The sequence below is a fragment of the Ochotona princeps genome, chromosome 7 (assembly GCF_030435755.1).
Source record: "Ochotona princeps isolate mOchPri1 chromosome 7, mOchPri1.hap1, whole genome shotgun sequence".
Classification (NCBI taxonomy): domain Eukaryota; kingdom Metazoa; phylum Chordata; class Mammalia; order Lagomorpha; family Ochotonidae; genus Ochotona; species Ochotona princeps.
In genome coordinates this window covers 2,536,581-2,555,757 of record NC_080838.1, presented here as the reverse complement: position 1 = coordinate 2,555,757, position 19,177 = coordinate 2,536,581, and the positions used below count along the sequence as shown (strand labels likewise).

Sequence of the window (19,177 nt, the reverse complement as noted above, 5' to 3'; positions counted from 1 at the left end):
GGGAGGTCACTTTTGGGCAGGTGTTTGTATCTAATCTATTCTCAGAGTCAGTATTAGAGGTAATGAATTTGGGTGTATTGTCTCTGACAGTGTATCATGAAATACAGTTACCAGAAGAAATGAACAGAGATGTAGTCAGTGAGATACTTGTGTGCAGTGGATTGGTTACAAAGCATTATTACTGTGGAACCCTTGAAAAGAGCTGTTTTATTCATGCCTATGTTTGCAACATCATTTATGTTTCAGTGTGTCATTTTTAGCCTTTCAGATAATTGCTGCTTTTCATTGTATTGGCCTTCTAGAAACTGTATTATGAAACAGATCACTCTGATTTGTGTGATTTTATATGATAATTACTATAATTAATAAATGTGCTCTTACCAAGAATCCGTAACTACAATATTTAGATGAACTTGTCATTGATACAAAAATGTAAAAGCTCTCTCTAAAAATAAAAAAATTATTCTTTATGTTCTATAAAATGAGTTATAATATAAACTTCCACATTTGTAAATGTAAATATCAAGTTGTGTTCATGGTATCATTCACTTGATGTATCTGTAACTGGCAGGCTAGCTATTATAAACAGTAAAATAGAAACCTGTTAATTATATTGCATTAGAATTTAGAATGGGCTTTCTTAGATATAATGAAATTCAGTGGAAAACAGATCAAATTGAACAGTTACTTTTTGGTTTCTTTTTTTCAGTGATCAAAGCTTTTTAAGTGATTGTGTTTCCATTACAAAGATCTCTACTGTCGATATGGTCCTTTTCAGGTGTTGTTGAATCAAATTGGTTTGAATACTTTGAACAGTTACTTTTTAAATATAAATATTTGGGAGTGGTATCATGTCAGTCACATTTAGTTACTAATATTTGATGTTTTTCTTGTTCTCATCTCAAGCCCTTTCCCCACCGGCACCAGTGATAAGGCCAGTTTTATTATGAAAGAGGACACTCAAGGAAAAAGAGATCACACAAGAGCTAGGTGCACTCCCTGCTTTAGTTGGGAGTAGAATTCTCAGATTTTGGGTTTGAGCATTCATTTTGTTTTCTAGATTTCTTTTCCCTACCACCTCCACTGTTGCTGTCTTTTTGTAGCAACTGTTTAGGTGTTGAAATGTCATTTTAATTTTTTTCTTCTTATATTCAGCTGATGTTAGCTCACACTGAAAGTGGATTCGGGAACCCAACCCAGGTCTCCCATGTGCATGATGGAGACCCAGCTCTGTGATGGGAGATCACCCTTGGATCTCTACCTGGCTAGCCCATATGGGAGGCCATAGGCATATGGCACACTGTGCCCTTGGCTAACAGAGCCCAACATGGCCTGTTCACAGGAGCCATGGGCCCCACCCCAAGTCTCTTCCCTACTCTGCTAGGACTTCTTTTGTAAATAACTCTAGGAAGTCAAACATTACATTCATCCTGCTTTAAGGAGCCTGTCCCGAGATACAATTTCCTGTGCTGCTTATGCTTCCTGAGCTTTAACTTCATTGGAGGGTCTAGAAGAGATAGACGATCTGTCAGCCAATCACAATGTTATACTGTTGGAACCGCCCTTCTGCTGGCCCTCTTCTCCTATATAAGCTTGTGACTTCTCTCAAATAAACGCACATTCTTCATCACCAGTTTGTCTCCAGTGTTTCTGCTGCAGAAGAGCATTGTCTGCTCATCCTTTGGTGGTCTTGGGACCTGAGACTGTGAGCCACCTCTGCTAGTCTCCCAGGCTGCACAGCAGCAGTGAGCAGTGATCAGGAACTGAGACATGATTTGGAAAATAGACCTTGTAAGGACTGTGGATTCCTTAACCTATATCCCAATTATTAGGTGGCATGCCTGCTCTGGAAAATGCTTTATGTGTAGGCTTACCAATTCTTCCTCATGGGTGTGAGAAATGCAATAAAAATATTATAGACTTTTATATGCTGGGCAGAACTGATTGATGTGTTTTATCAATTTGCTTCATTGTTCTCTTACTTTGAGCAGTCTTTCCATTTTGCAATTTCAAGTTGATAAATGCCATTTTTGTGATGAATGTACCTGATTATGACCTTCAGTATGTGATGGGAGTTGAATTTTTATGGGTAGTTTAATTCATGCGATTGCTTTTGCTATTGCCTTTTACAAGACCTCTCTTTTCATTTTCTCTCGTGTCTTATTCATCTGAGTGGCTAGTGTAGTTTTCTGGGAATGTGAATTAGAACAGGAGCTAGTGATCAGAGCCGATGATTTTTAAAGGGAGTTAGTTCTTTTTGAACATCTTCAAAATGCATTGTTTTACAGGAATTACATAGTTTTGCTTTTTGAATTCTTTATGCCTCATTGGCTTGTATTTCCTTCTCCCTGTTCTTCAGCCACTTGCTGCACAGAAACAAGCTGGCAGAGTAGTCCAGCCTGTTTGCAAGGCAGGCTTTGCCTGGAATTCACAAACTGGAAGGATAAATAGTTTTCTGCATTGGTATACAACTTTCTGTAAATGATGGTAAGGATAACCCGCTGTGTTTAGACCATGCAAATGATCCAGTTTGTGTTGAACACCTGTTTGCCATCTGGGAGAATGGAATTTTGGTACATACTAGGCAGAGAGTATCTAAACGACCAGTCTCTAATTAAAACCTTGAGCATCAAGTCTCTAATGAGCTTTTCTGATAGACAATATTTTATACAGGGGCAACTGCGTAAATTCCCTAGGAGAAATCTTTTGGTGCTTGTTCCAGTCTCCAATGGGTGTAATTACTTGCTTTTCCTTTAAAATTGCTATAGGCTTATTTTTTAGGCTTATTTTTTATTTTTTCAAATTTGATTTTAAGAAATTTATTAATATATTTGAATTTCAAGGTCATAGCAAGCGTATGATTACCACAATATAGTTTACATAAATTATATTAATGTGATATTAATGTAGAGAATAAATATAGTCCATAGATATAATTCTAAGATTTTATTTCTTTTTTCTCCCCTTCATTTAGTAATTTTTGAGATAACATTCGTAGATAGAGTTCAAGAAATAAAAAGTAGAATGTTACACTTCAGCTGGAATGTAAGCAAAGTCATTCAGCAATAAAAATGAAGATTTCAGTCTCAGACATATAAAATTTAAAATAATCACAAATCATGTGAACTATGGTAGTATATCATTTTGAGTCATTAGTTCAACAACGATAAAGAACCAATTTAACAAAAGTATGTAGAAATTCTGATGCACAGAAGCATTTCTTTTTAAAGTTTTTTTTTTTCTTTTAAAATTTTTGGTCCCACCTATAAGGGAGCATGTGTAGTGGGTTTTTTGTTTGTTTTTTAGTGTCGGGTTACTTTGAATCAATATAATGTCTTCCAGTTGCATCCATTTTTCTGCATATAGTAGATTTTCATTCTGGTTTTTTAATAGCTGAGTAATATTCCGTGTGTATGTTTGTTTATCCTTTCCTCTGATGATGGACACCTTTGGTGAGACCATATTTTTGGCTGTTGCAAACAGTGCTAATTTAAACATGGTGGTGCAGGTATGTGTTCTGATGTGTTTGTGATTTGGGTCTCCTGATGTTTTGGTGATGTTGAGAATTTTTCATATATTTGTTGGTTCCTTGTGTTTCTTGTTTTAAGAACTGTCTGTTGAGGTCATTTGCCTTTTTTCTTAACTCGACTGATTGCTTTTTTTTTGTTATGATTTATTCATTTTTATTACAGCCAGATATACACAGAGGAGGAGAGACAGAGGAAGATCTTCCGTCCGATGATTTACTCCCCAGGTGCGCCACAACGGGCCGATGCACGCTGATCCGATGCCGGGAACCTGGAACCTCTTCCGGGTCTCCCACGCGGGTGCAGTGTCCTAAAGCATTGGGCTGTCCTCAACTGCTTTCCCAGTCCACAAGCAGGGAGCTGGATGGTAAGTGGAGCTGCTGGGATTAGAACCGGCGCCCATATGGGATCCTGGTGTGTTCAAGGTGAGGACTTTCGCCGCTAGGTCACGCTGCCGGGCCCTCGACTGATTGCTTTTTGTGGTTCAGTTTTTGTGTTGCTGATTATTAATCCTGTGACTCATACGTAGCTTGCAAATATATATATATATATATATGTGTGTGTGTGTGTGTATATATATATATATATTTGCAATTGATTGTGGAGTTTGCTCTACAGAAACTCCCAAGTTTGATATAATCCCTTGGTCTAGCTTTTCTCTTGTTGGCACTGCTGGGGGTGGGGGTCTTACCCAACATATCATTCCCTATACCCAAGTCCTGAAGTATTTCCTATGCATTGTTCCCAATCACTGTATATATTCAGGTCTTAACTTTTGGTCTTTGATCCATCTTGAGTTGATTTTTGTGTGCAGTAAGACATGGGGAGTTGATTTCATTCTTCTATGTATTGATACCTAGTTTTGCCAAGACTAGTTGTGGCCTCTCTGCTGTGTTCCATTGGTGTGTGTCAGCTTTTGTGTTAACAGCATGTGATTGCTTTATTTACTATAATTTTTTAGTAAGCTTTGAATTCAGGTATAATGATGCCTGCAGCTTAATTTTTTTTAGAGAATCACTGGTTATTTTGGGTCTTTTGTGATTCCTCGTCAAATTTAGGACTTTCTTTTTTCCTATAGAAGTTGTATTGAATCTATAGGTTGCTTCAGGTGGTGTAAACATTTATTGATATTAATTCTTCTCGTGCATGAGCAAAGAATCTGTTTTTCGTGTTCTTGATACTTTTGTTCATCAGTGTTTTATAATTTTCACTGTAGAGACCTTTCACTTAGTTAAATGTATCTTTTTTCTTTATTTGAAAGGCAGAGCTAGAGAGAGTGAGTTGTGCACACAGTATTTTTTTAAAAACAGCCTTTACATTTGTTTTTTAAAGATTTATTTATTTTTGTTGCAAAATCAGACATACACAGAGGAAGAGAGAGGAAAATCTTCCGTCCTATGATTCACTCCCCAAGTGACTGCTATGGCCAGTGCTGCGCCAATCCAAAGCCAGGAGCCAGGAGCCAGGAACTTCTTCCAGGTCTCCCACGTGGGTTCCAATACCTTGTGCCATCCTCGACTGCTTTCCCAGGCTACGAGCAGGGAGCTGGATGGGAAGTGGAGCTGCCAGGCCCACATAATATTTTTCATGTGCTTGTTTCCCTTCTGTAATGGCCACGATAGTCATGACTGGAACAGGCTAAAACCAGGAGCTGGAGAGCTGCTTCCAAGTTTCCTGTATAAGTGCTGGGACTCAACCACCTGGGCAATATCTTGATGGTTTCCCAGACTATTACCAGGGCGTTGGATCAGTAGTAAAGTTGCCAGGACATGAACTGGCACCAATATGGGATGCTAACTTTGCAGGCAGGGAAGCATGAACATTTTCCTTTTGTGCATCTGTTGTGCATCTATTTTCTTTTGAAAAAAATGCCTGTTCATTTCCTTCACCCATTTCTTCACAGGGTTTGTTTGTTTTGTTGTCAATGAGTTTCTGAAACTCTTTGTAGATTTTGGATATGAGTCCCTTTATCAGCTGTGTTGTGTGCAAAGATTTTCTGCCATTCTGTTGGTCGCTTCTTCACTTTGTTGATTGTCTCCTTGACTGTATAGAAGCTGTGTAGTCTGATGTGGTCCCATTTGTTTATCTGGCTTTGACTATCTGTGCTTTTGGTGACTTTTTTTTTACAAAGTCTTTCTCAATTCCTGTGTCTTGATCTTGGAAAGTTGTTCTTATGTTTTCCTATAATAGTTTGATGGTTTCTGAGTGTAGATTTGGTCTTCGATCCATTGATAGCTGGTTTTTGTATAAGGTGACAGGTGGGGACTCGTAGTTTCTTACCTCTGAAGGCTGCTATCCAACTGTCTATTTGTTGAATAGACCAAACTTTTCCCTTGGCTTATTTTCAGTTCTGGTGTTGAAGATTAATTGGCTATACATGGGTGGGCTCCCCAATCCAGATGCCCTTCAAAAGAAAAGTAGATAAAGAAACTGTAGTACGTCTACTCCTTGGAATACTGTTCAGCATTAAACAAATGAAATCCTACCATTTGCAAGCAAATGGTCACAACCTTTATGTTCAGTGAAACAGGTCAATCCCAAAAGGACAAATATCATATGGTCTGTCTGATATAAGACAACCTTTATGCACAATACAAGATCAATAGCCCTTTAAATACTGTTTTTTGCTACATCTCAGGCCATTTGCTAGTTTTGCTTTTACATCATTGATTCATAAATAATATATATATTTTTAATTTCCTCACTGACTAATAGGTCACATAGTAGCATCATTTGCTTCAGGAAGGCCTTTGATTTTCATTTATTCTGTGACACTGGTCATGCAGTAGCATCTATTTAACTTCATGTTGTAAATTTTCTACTTTTCTCTCTGTTGCTGAGTTTGTTTTATGGCTTTTGATTTAAGGGGGTGTATAGTAGCTGTAATAGAGACTATCACATATAGATGTGAGGATACAATGCTATCACATACACATACAATGCGGTGTGGTTCTCTGTTTCCAAATCGAAGATGGACTCCCAGGGAAACTTTGAATGTATTGACAATAGGATGCTGGACTCTGCCATTGTCCATGCCTACAATATCAGGATATACTTAAACAGCAGAATGATGGACTTGTGACTGATTGTGTAGGACTATAGTATTGTAATGACATGGCAGAAATCGGTGGTGCGGGGGTGAGGGCTTGGGGCGGCTGGAAGGGAAACCCCAGAGCCTATGGAACTGTATCATATAATAATAATAAAAAAAAAAAACCTCCCAATATCATGCCATCTCAAACAGCTGCATTTTAGCTTACTTCTTTCTGATTTTGATGTCTGTTATTCCTCTACCCCCCAACTGGGTTTGCTATTTCTTTTAGTGTTATATTGAATAAGAGTAGTGAAAATGAATATCCTATTCTTGATCCAGATCTGAGTGAAAATGCTTAAACTTTTTCTTGTTCATGGTATTAGCAGTTGGGCTGTCATATGTAATTTTATAGTTTTGAGATACGTTTTTTTTTCTGTATACCTAATTTTTGGAGGTTTTTTTTATCATGAATAGATACTGAGTTTTATCACGTTTTTGCTGTTCGTTGAGATGACCATTCTTCCTCCTGTTGATGCGATTTATGATGTTTATTGATTTTGAGTTGTTGAGCCAGCTTTATATCTGAGTTAAATTTCACTTCATCATGAAGTTTGCTCCATTTAATGAGGTTTGAATTTTTTTCCCTTGTTCTTCCATGAGAATTTTTGCTTCTTTAGCAAAAGATTCAAAGTTCTAACAAGGATTAGGTCGTAAGTTTTTTTGGTAGTTTGATTCAGTTTTGTTACGAGAGAGTGATGCTGGCATCATAAGGAATTTGACTCAGTTCCATCCGTTTCAATAATTTTTAAATGCTTTCAAAAGATTTGGCGATGGTTCCTCTTAGAATAGTCTGTGGAATTTGATAATAAAGTGATTATATTCTGGAGTTTTTAAATGGAAGACTTTTAATTGCTGCTCCAGTCTTTTTTTTTTTAAGATTTGTTTTTATTGGACAGTCAGATATACAGAGAGGATAGGCAGAGATCTTCCGTACGTTGGTTTACTTCCCAAGTGGCTGTAACAGCTGGAGCTGAGCTGATCCAAAGCCAGGAGCCAGGAGCTTCTTCCAGGTCTCCCACGTGGGTGCAGAGTCCCAAATCTCTGGGCCATCCTTGACTGCTTTTCCAGGCCACAAGTGGGGAGCTGGATGGAAAACAGGGCTGCTAGGATTAGAACTGGCGCCCATGTGGGATCCTGGCATGTTCAAGGGCAGGAGTTTAGCTGCTATGCTACTGCACTGGGCTCTGTTTCTTCAGTCTTCTTGCTGGTTCAGGGTCTGTTTAGATTTCCTATTTTTAAAAATTGCATCTTATCAATTTTAATTTGTAATCAATTTGTAATTAAATTATTTATTGATTACTACTTATCAGTTTATTTGAGTTTTTCTTGTTTGTCAGCATATAATTTCTCATAATACTTTCTTAAGATCCCTTATTTTTCAGGCGCATTGGTTGTAATCTTCTTTTTCATTTCTTTGTTTATATGATATCTTTCTCTTTTTTGTTAATCTGGCTTCTGATAGCAGCAGAGCAGACATCAGCTGCATGATTCTGTGTAACCTAGTCGGGTGAGTCTAGTGCTCTGCAGGTGTGGCGGGGGCAGGTCGGGGAGTGCAGGAGAGGAAGGAGGCCAAGTAGCTGTTCAGTCCTCAGCGGCTCCCCAGCGTACGGTTCCTCTCTCAGTTACAGCTGCCAGTGGTGCTGGGATGTGCAGCAGCCTCTCCCTGCTCCGTCTTGGGGAGATGGTGACTCCCGCCTGCAGTTATAAGTGCCGTGCAGCTGACCCGGATGGCATTGGTCCTCTTGATCACTGTCCCCCTGGGATCTCTTTTCTGTTCTGTGGTTTCTGTCCTGAAATTTTCTGTCCCAGCCAGTCCCCTGAAAACAGGAACCTTTCTTTGTTTTTCAAGTATTTTCTGACACTGAGGTCTGTGCAGCTTCTCATTCTTCAGGCTTCCTGGATCCCCAGCTTGACTAATTCTGAATGCTTCTTCTCACTGCAGTTTTTACTTTCTAGCTTCTCTCTTTAATAAACTGTGCTGTAAAAATAGGTATAAAATTTGAAGTCTGGTGACTACTTTTAGCTGTCAACAAATCTGAGAGCCTGAACACAACTCCCATCAACATTTTTCTCTGCTCGAAAAGAGAAAGATAAAAGAAAGGGAATTTAGATTTGAAAAGTTTGATGCTTGATTTGGGCTTTTATAAACCTTTTGGTAATATGTGGGAAGGGACTTTCCTGAACCATGCTGATATAGTAAGAAATAACAATGGGCTTAACTGGTATGAACTTTAACGATCCTACTTTTTAGCAGCTAGGATTCTTTCACATAGTGTAAATATAAAATGCTCTTGTGGTAGGGTACAAGATGTCTCCCGAAAATATATGTTGATAATAATAGAACTAAAAACATTAATAAATATGGAATAAAGAAGAAAAATGCTTTTTTGCTTAGCATTTTTTTAGTGCATGAGGAAGATACCATTTACAACTTATTCCTACAGTAAAACTTATTTACTGTAAATACCCTGAGAGGCCTTATCCCTGGATAGTGAAGATTGTACAGTTGCATTCTCTATCTGGCTCGCTCTCTCTCTCTCTCTCTCTCTCTCTCTCTCTCGCCCTCTCTCTCTGCTTGTGTACCTGTGTGTGTGACACATTATTATGAAGGTTCAATGTGTAATTTTTTGCTGAGAATCACTATAGTTGGATGATTCTGCCTAGTTATTTGAGAAGGTGGATTGAAGAATGTACTGGAACAATGGTTGGATAAGATCCATAGCAGAGAAATATAGGAAAGAATTCTTGACACATTTCATTTGAGGCATAATGCTGACTGATAGTAGCAAAATAATGACTACGTGTTTTCCATTCTCAGGGCAATTAGAGAACTGTGCTCATCAGTTCAGATTGAAAGCTGCTTTTCCATCAGTAGTGAAGCCACAGTTATTTCCAATAAGACCCACACCCTTGTCTGTTGATTTGCACTCATACAGCCAACCAATGACATGATATTTTCAAATACATTCACAGGGAGCTGTGTGCAGTTTTTAAATGTGGAAGCAAAGGTGTATATATGCTGAAGCTTTGGGCTTGTGAATGTTAACCACTTCTCACTGTAATTACTGAATAATTTATAATGAACTTGTTTCTCTGGGTTCATAGAGTTTGCTACAGAAATTTAAACAACTTTATACATTTTTGGGTCCATGTCTGTTGGAACCTTGTAACTGTTGATCCAAGCTTTAAAAATCCATCTTGTCCTTATTTGTTCCTTTCCCACAAAATAATTTCAGATCTTCTCATGGTATAAATATCTAATTTCACCTCCCACTTCTGTCTTCTTTCATTACAGAAAGGCTTCACTGACTTTAGTAGCACCATCTTTTGTTAGGAGTTTGACATTAATTAAATTCACTTTTTTGATATGCTATAGGGAACCTATGGAATATTGAAATATACAAAGTCATTATGTAATTCAACTCTGAAGCTTAGCGTCAGTTCGGTGATTGGCACTCACATCTCTGTCCCGTTGTTTACTCACCTACTAAGGATATTATATAGATGGGGTTATACTTAACACTGAAATCTTTTAAAGTTATACATTCAAGGATAAATAGGAGAAGAAACCCAGAGAGCAAATTCTGAAGGAACAGGAAATAGCAGAGAATTAGTGGAAAATGGTATCATGAAGGAGATACAAGAATGAACAAGACAGAATGGAACATTTCACATGCTACAGTCGGCGAGGAAAATTTTTAAAAATCTTTTGTATTTGGATATAGGTGATTTTTGGGGACCTTGTTGAGAACTTTTTACACTATATAATAGAAGTCTGAGGCCATTTACAGTAATCTAAGTGAATGAGAAGTAAAATTCTAAAACATGAAATATAGGCTACTCTTCAGTGATTTGAGCTTAAAAGTAGTATAGGGTGTTTGCACTGGGAATTGGAGTGCCTTTGGAGGCTGAGAACTCTGAGGTCACCCACCCCTGTTGGGATCTACCACATGGGATGGAAGAAGCCCAAATCCTTCCTCACAGGATCCAAGGTCATCAGAACAACATCCAGGAGCTCTGAGCGGTCTGTAGACACAGAGGAACAGTAAACTTCCTTCAGGACTAGCGAGAGGAGCTTTCTCTGGTCCTTACTTAGTTCCAACTTTGGATCCCCCATCCTCTCTTGCAATGACCATCAGGGTCGCTCTGGAGCCCCCCAAAACAAACAAACAAACAAAATTAGAACAGATAGACAAAGAACAACAAGGAAAGCTTAGAACGAGACAGGAAACAGCGTGGATTCACATATACCTTACTAGGTAGGACGCAGAGATTAGATACTCCTCACTGGGGAATGGAAGGTTTCTCTGCACACCCCTCCTAAAACAGTTCTACAGCTCAACTGTTGACATATGCCTTGCTAGAGTTATAAGCCAGTTTAGACTATCCTAAAATCTGCCAAGTTCCGTAGAATTATGCTTCAATGCTATAGACTGCTAAATATTAAAATGAGGATAGACATGAGACAGCTGAATAGTACCCTATAGCCATTTTAAGGTGTATAGCAGCCGGTTCTGTGTATGAATTAAAATTGAAATGTCAATGAAGTAGTCACAGGATGTGGTTAAGAACTTGCATCTTGTAACATATTGGTTACTCAATACCATAACAATTCTACATTGTTGTAAATTGTTGTTGATGTTACGTTGGGGCTTTTAATTGATCAGGATGATATTTTGCCAACTCTACCTTCAGACCAGAGATGATCTCCCCAAGAAACCGTTGAATGTAACTGGACAATAAGATGCTGGACTCTTTGCTGGTATATACTTGCAATGAAGGAATCTCAACTGAATTTGATCTGTAATACTGCAACAAGGTGGAGGAATCCACCATGGGGGAAGGGCATGGGGAGGGGTTGGCGGAATCCCAGAGCCTATGAGACAGTGTCACATAATGCAATGTAATTAATAAAAAAAAAGACAATTTACAGATGAATTAAGTTTTGTTTTGGTACAGTTTTATTTTCTAATCAATACTGTCACTTTTTTTAAGTTGAAAAGTAGAGCAGAATGATTCAGTTGGGAAGGAGAGATTCAAGACTTGGAAGAGGGAACTTCATTGCTGTAGATAGTAAGCTGTTAGTAGCTGTGGATGGAGACAGTTAAGTCAGGCTCATTTGTCAGAGTAGGAGGACCCTCCTTTTGCTCAGAGGGTGGGGAGAAAAGGAGAAGACACTACTGATAAATTTCAGGATGGGGCAAGTAAGACGTTTTGGGGAATCCTACACTGCCTCCATTTGCTCCTGCAGGAAGAATGATGGTAAGTGAGGGACAGAAGAGTCATTTTGTTAATAATGACCATTGTATGAGCTGGCTAGAGGCATAGGAATCTGTCAGTGTAAATTCTATCAGCTGATACTCCTGTGTGACTCTTGCAGGGAAACTAAGACTAATGCTTGTAGAAATTAGGGAATTTTTTAATCCCACCAGAGTTGGGAGTTGATGTAGAGGAGGCAGAGATGGAGGCAATGAGGAATAGGTCTAGCAGAAGGAAGGAAGTGTAAAGATAGATAGATGAATACTTAAAAGTCAGAAGTACAGGAAAGAAGAGGAGAGGAACTTTTTGCATCAAGAATGGCATTCTGATGCAAAAAAATTAGACAAACAATGGAAGTGGGTGACAAAAGTGATATGGAATTAGGGTTTTTTGGGAATCTGAAAATTTAGCCAAGGGTTGAAAAATGAGCTCTGGGATTAGACTTCGAATCTCTTCATTTATTCGGTATGTGATCTTGGCCAGATTCTTAACTGCAGTAATGTTGATTACTTATCACTGAAGTGGGGGTTGGTAAGAATAATAGTGCTTTACTTTTGTGGTGGGATTGAATGAAATGAGCTCTATTAAGTGTTTGTTCAATCTCTGCCAGGCTCCGTGTTCCGTAATTTTCCCTAGTAGTCATGGCTGTTTTATTATTACTGCCAGCTCCTTCTTTTTGTTTAGATCTTAGCTCATACATGACCTCCCCTAGAGCGACCCTTTCTACTCAGCACAGTGAAGAGCATGAGGCTGGTCCAGGTGACTCTGTTGTTTCAGTTCTGTCTACTCTGGAATTTGGCTGTTGGTGTGAATATTCCCAACCCCGTCTCCAAAGAGACATTAGTGTGTTTGGTATTGAAGCCACGTCTCATTAATCGTTCTATAGACCGTGTGCCAACACACAGCAAGTGTAGCCACTCTGAGTTGTTGTAAAAACAAAATATTGATTGCTGAGTGTCTCTCTCTCTCTCGGTACAGAATCATTCAATCAGGGCTTGTTGATAAGGTTGCTTTTGGCATATTGGCAAAACTTTCAGAATCAAGACAAAAGGTAAACCACAATCATTAGGGTTTTCTGATCTCACTTTTGAGTTTTCCACATAAACAAGTTTGTAGTTCTCAATTTATTATTTTGTTTGGGTGAAAGAAGGAGTGACTAATCTTTTCCAGGCTGTGTTGAATTTAACAAATTGAAGAAGTGCCAACTTACTACTTAGAAAATGAAATTTGTTTTTGAGGCATTATTTTAATTGTTGCTTTTCCTTTATGTCAAACATGACTTTAATTGTGGGAGATGATACATGAAGTTTTATTTGAGTCACAGATTATTCTGCTGTTGGGGCCAGAGGAACTTGGTAAATGTTATTACGCTTTTCATGTGTCAGTGTTGTGGTACAAAGTGAATGATAGATGCTGCTTATCCAGTTCACATGTTCATCTTCACTTATTTTTTACTTGAAAAGCATGGAGACAGAAAGACAAAAATGAGAGACAAAGATTTTCCATCCCCTGGTTCGCTACCCAAATGCCTGCAACAGCTGAGGCTAGGGCGAGTCGAATCAGGATCCCCCATCTCAGTCTGGTTTCCCATGTAGATGGCAAGAACCCTCTAGTACTGGGGCCATTACCTGCTGCCTGCAACATAAATATTAATAGGGGCCTTGGATCTAGGGGAACAGGAATTTAAACTCAGGCACCCTGATATGGTTTGTGAAATCCCAAGTAGTGTTTGAATTGCTGTCTCAAATGCCTGGCCCCGTGTTAGCTTCTTGAGATCTTTTAATTTGTAGCATCACCTTAAACCTTTTTTTAAAAGAAAGAATTATTTGAAAGGCAAAAAGAGAGAGAGGTAGAAGTAGAGAGAAAGAAATGGGGGAGGGGGAGAGAGCGAGCTAGCGAGCTACTGATCAGTTCTACATGCCTGTAACAGTTTAGGCTGTGCCACTTAGAAACCAGTAACTCAGTCACTTGGGTGCCAGGAACCCAAGTGTTTAGGTGGTCACCTTTTGTTAGGAGGGTATTCATTATGATGAAGTTGGATTCGGTCAACTGTGATATGGAAGGTAGATGTCCCAAGTGCTACCTTCAAGCTGTGCCAGACATGCGGTGCTGACACGCGCATGACCTTGCTCTGTTGCTTGTGTGACGTCTTTGTATTTGGAAAGGAAGGCTCAGTCAAGAGCGACAGTTTCTGAATTTTTCATTTCTTTGCAACATTCGTAAGTTGCTCAGTGTTGATAATAATATCCTCTTATTTTTGGACTAAAAATAGACATTTCCTGGTTCTCAGTTAAAATATGTATGAATCACTGATGATTCTGTGTAATTTTCAAGCATATTAGTGACCATTGTCATTTTAGGGAAGCAAAATTTTAAGGTTCTTTTCTTGATTATACAAATAGTCCCACAGATTTTTATTTTCTTGAAAAATCTGTTCAGTATTGATTCATGACAGTCTGAGATAAATGATTCATGAATGACATGGTTGTTGTATCTGGAAATAATCCATCTAAAAGTATTTTGTCAGGGGCCATTTTATAAACTTTAAGTAATGATGCTTTTTTTGTTGTTACTGATTCTTTCTTTATTGTAATAAAATGTCATGTACTGCCAGGAGGTAGAAAGTTGCATATGATTGCTGCTGGTGGTTGCTGATAATCTGACAAGTTTAAGAACACTGCTATTTCGTCAGTTGCACAAGGCAATAAGTTCTAATTAAAACAAGTGTACTTTGTTTCTCTCAGCAATGCCTTCCTTTTTAGTGATAACTAGTTGAAAATAAATGTTTTCTTCCCTCACTGAATAACAGCTTAAAAGAGGTAATACTGCTGTAAAACATCATTCCCAAATAATGTGGTTATAAAACACACAGAAAAGGAGTCATGTTTTCTGAGTTGCTTTCTAATGAAATTTGGTATGGTTGATTTCCATTTCTGTGACATTTGAGATTGTTGTTTGATGAAATGTTACACATTGCCATTGACAAGAAAATTTTTCCTAATGTTTCATATGCTTTTATTCCTAGAATTTAACTCACGAGTTGGAGAGCAGGGAAAAACAACAGTTGCACATGCTGAATCAGCTCAGGGAGATCCAAAATCACTTTGAGACGAGCGAGGCTGAGCGCAAGCGAGCTGACCTCCAGATCGCGGAGCTGACGCAGCACGCCGAGGATGCCACCAAGCAGGCCAAACAGTACCTGGCTGAGCTGCGGCAGTCGGAGGCCCTGAGGGAGGAGGCTGAAAGACGCAGAGAAGACCTGAAGCTGAAAGCCCAGGAATCCATCAGGCAGTGGAAACTGAAGCATAAGAAACTAGAGCGAGCATTGGAGAAACAGTCTGAAACTCTTGATGACTTGACAGAAAAGAACAATCAGGTACAGATGTCAAATTCCTGGGGAGCAGGTTCTGCTGTCTCTAACATTCGATTCCTCCATTGCTTGAACAAACACTTGGGTGTCGGGCTCTACAGTCTCTCAGTTGTCTTTGAAGTGTCTTTCTGTCTTGGCTATATCAAGTAAAAAATAATTTATTTTTTCAAGGCTCTTTCAATGGTTTGTCATTCTATGGCTTTTCCCGAATTATCCCTTTAAATGAGTCATACTCTCTCCTTCCTCAGCTCTACGTCCCCATAAATCGACCTAATCGTTGATATCCTAATATTCAAATGGAAGAAAATCACTGTGTCACCATCTACCAGAATATCACATCGTTTTCCCCCGTACATCTTATTTGTTTTTTAAAATCCTTATTTTAAAATCTTACTTGATTATACATATTTCAGAGTAGGTATTAGTGAGATAGAAGCACTTAAAAAATGCAATAGTTACTACTGGTCTATTTTTCCTGCAACAAATATAATAGGCTTAGTTAAAGGAGTGACATTAACTAGCTCTCTCTGTAGTGTCACAAGATCATAAGCCTCCTTAAATCTGTTTTTATGCCCTTTCGGCAGCAACAGAAAGCATTTCACTGATCCTTGTATGCATGTCACATGAACTTTTCTCTTGTATAGTCAGTTATTTTGGATGGATTTTATGCTTCTCTATAGTTCTTAGCTGTATCTGTGGGTTGAATTAAGCCCGGGTGGTCTATGAGATAGTAAGCGGAAGAGTCATGATTGGTTTTCACTGATGTTTCATCTTGGTTTATCATTTGAGCTTTGTCATTTGTCACTTGTGAAGAACTCAAACATTACAGAAGACTATAATCGTTTTGATAAGTTGATTTCCTTGCAAAAGAAAAGAAAATGTAATGCAGTTATATTTTTAAAATCAATTGTCATCACTTTAGGAGTGACAGATACTTGTACATGAGCTGTCATGGTAAAGATGCTTTGCCTTTTACAAGGAATTTCTCAGAAAACGGAAGAGGTGCTCACTGTGCTCACTGTGGGTAGGCTTTCCTTTTCTTTTTTTAAATAAAAATGAACCTTGTTTATCAGGAATATAGACAAGTGTTATAAACAGTAATCGAGTAGGAGGATGACACTGCCTACATAGGGAAAGTTTTAAAATAATTATGGATCTCTAAAATGCAGTAGTATAACTTTCTTATCAATTAGTTTGATATGGGTGTTGAAGTTTGACAAACTGTGTTTGGAAATATTGATACATATGGGTATTTTTGTTTTGATTTTTTTGTGTTTTGATTGTTTTAATCTGTTTTTGAATTTTAGCCCCCCAAATATAAGGGCATACTGTATTTTCCTATGTCTGGTTTATTTCATTCAACATTATGTCTTCCAGTTGCATTCATTTTGCTGCATATGATAGAATTTTATTTTTTTTCTAGTTGAATAGTATTTCATTATGTGTATGTACATTCTTGGTACCCATTCATCTGATGATAAACAAATTTGGTTGATTTCATGGTTTGGATATTGTCAGCACTGCTGATGGTGGTGCAGATAAATAGCTGTTTGACACAACGTATTCCTGTCTTGGTATAGTCACAGAATACCACAGTGGTGGGATTGCTGGATCATATGGCAAGTCTTTTTGCCTTTTTAAGAAATCCCCACACTGTTTTCTAGTGTGATTGCGATAATTTACATTTCCACCCAGTGTATAGATGTTCCCCTTTTTCCACGTCCTCGAATTTGGTAATATTTCATTGTGGTTTGGATTTGCATTTCCCTGGTGACTTTTTTCTTTAAAGCTTCTTTAAAAGGTGAGGCGATCACAGATACATGATGGGCATGTTCAGAGTGGGCTCGGTCAGAGGGGAAAGGCAGGAGATAGGGAAATGTTTTTGCCGTTTCTTTCCATGTCCATGAGAAGGAAGAGATAGCCCCTCCACGTGGACAGTTTCTGGGGTAGGGGAGTGGTTTCATGATGTGGTGGCAGGTACCTGGTGAGGAAAGTATATCCCGAGGGTAGGGTAGTTTTATTGATCGGAAGGATTTCCAACCCTTAATCTAAGGGTGCTGAAGAGTGAATCAAATCTTCCATAGTTGTTTCCGGCTGCTTAGGAGTAGAGGGCTGGCCTATTCTGGGTTCAGAACCCTCTGTGTCATCTAATGGCTCCCTCTCCTTAGCTGGAGAACTCTAATCAGTGCCACTGGCTAGGTGTCCCACATCTTCATCATTACTCTGAAATGTCGTAGGCTTCTTTGCACAGGGGTGTAGTGTGTGGAACGAGGAGTCCAATGCATGCACACACCTACTGGTTCTGAGATCAGAGATCCTGATGTGTCTGAGGCTGGCATGCTGCTTGTCGATGCCAAAAGCCACTGGTGGGCCTCCTTGCCCAGAGGGTGCTGTTGTGTGGCCCATGGAGCCCCTGTGGACCAACTCCTTAGGGTCCCTGCCTGACTCACTGTGAGTCTTGGCTCTCATGTGTGCTGCCAGGTGCCTGGCCTGGGGAGGCCCTGTAGATTTCTGTCAGGCCCGACTGCCCTCAGCACTGGTACTCGCATATGCCCTTGGAATGGTTTATGGGGGGAGCTGTTGAGACCCTTCTTTCTGGCACATCTGAAGCTCCAGCTCCCATGTGTGCTGTCGACAGCCCTGGCTTTTGAGTATTCCTGTGAGTGTAGCAGCCTGGCCCAGGGTGGCCTGGGGTTGCATCTCTGTCCACATTGAAAGCTTGCCCAAGGACCCTGGCAAGCAGGTGGCAGCTGTCTGCTCCCCACTGCCCCTTCCATGGGGGTTTAATATTAACGAATAGGAACGTATTCACAGTTGTTATGAACCAGGCCCGCAATGCCAGTCAGCTATTGGCTTTTCCCCCCAGTCGTGTAACACTTGCCTAGGCACCAGGCAATCTAGACAGTTTCCTCCAGCTGCGGTGACTGGTGGTGTGGTGTTGAGCACTTTTTTTTTCTTTTCCATGTATTTGTCGGCCAGGTGGTATGCTTTCCATTTTAATCCATTTGCTAAACACTGACTGGCTGATTGCCCTGAGGAAAAATATACATCGGACTTGACTGTGAACTGATTGGATAACTGGAAATTGCTGTACTTTTTTTTTTTTTTTTTTTGCTTGAGTCAGCTTGGTCTGGCAACTGGTTCATTGAGGCTGCCTTTAAGGGAGTTAGTTGCAAAGCAGGGTGGTTTGAGGATACTGATTGATTGAGAATGTTCTAGGGACTTTCCTTAATTAGAGGAAATATGGAAGGATCTGTGTCATCAGACAGTATCCTAATCCACGGTGTGCTGAGAGTTTTCTAGATTAAATTTTCAGAATATTAAACTTGTTAAACAATCATTTATCAGAATACTTTTGATGTAATTACTTTTATCTCTTCGCATTGCTAATGATAAGTAAAGAAGTAGTTTTTTTTTTTTTTTTTTTAAAGATTTTATTCATTTTATTACAGCCAGATATATACAGAGGAGAGACAGAGAGGAAGATCTTCCGTCCGATGATTCACTCCCCAAGTGAGCCGCAACGGGCCGATGCGCGCCGATCCGAAGCCGGGAACCTGGAACCTCTTCCGGGTCTCCCACGCGGGTGCAGTGTCCCAATGCATTGGGCCGTCCTCGACTGCTTTCCCAGGCCACAAGCAGGGAGCTGGATGGGAAGTGGAGCTGCCGGGATTAGAACCGGCGTCCATATGGGATCCCGGGGCTTTCAAGGCGAGGACTTTAGCCGCTAGGCCACGCCGCCGGGCCCAAAGAAGTAGTTTTAAAGTGATTGCTACAGTTAGGATAGTATCATGTTATCACAGCAGGCGTTGTAATTTCTCCTTTTAAGAGCCTTTAAAATTAATGCAGCACATCACAGAGCAGTGGTTAATCAAGGAAGAAGGGATAGCAAATGTTTCACTGAAAATTCAAGTGTCCAGTAAATCT

At 39.4% G+C, this 19,177-nt stretch overlaps 1 protein-coding gene across 1 annotated transcript in view; it reads left to right on the top strand.

Annotated features, from left to right (window-relative positions):
* Window positions 1–19,177, top strand: part of LOC131480856 (centrosomal protein of 128 kDa-like) — a 128,944-nt gene that overhangs the window by 72,835 nt on the left and 36,932 nt on the right. The window contains 1 exon segment of the mRNA XM_058667333.1: window positions 14,906–15,256. Within this exon segment, the coding sequence (XP_058523316.1) occupies window positions 14,906–15,256 (351 nt within the window).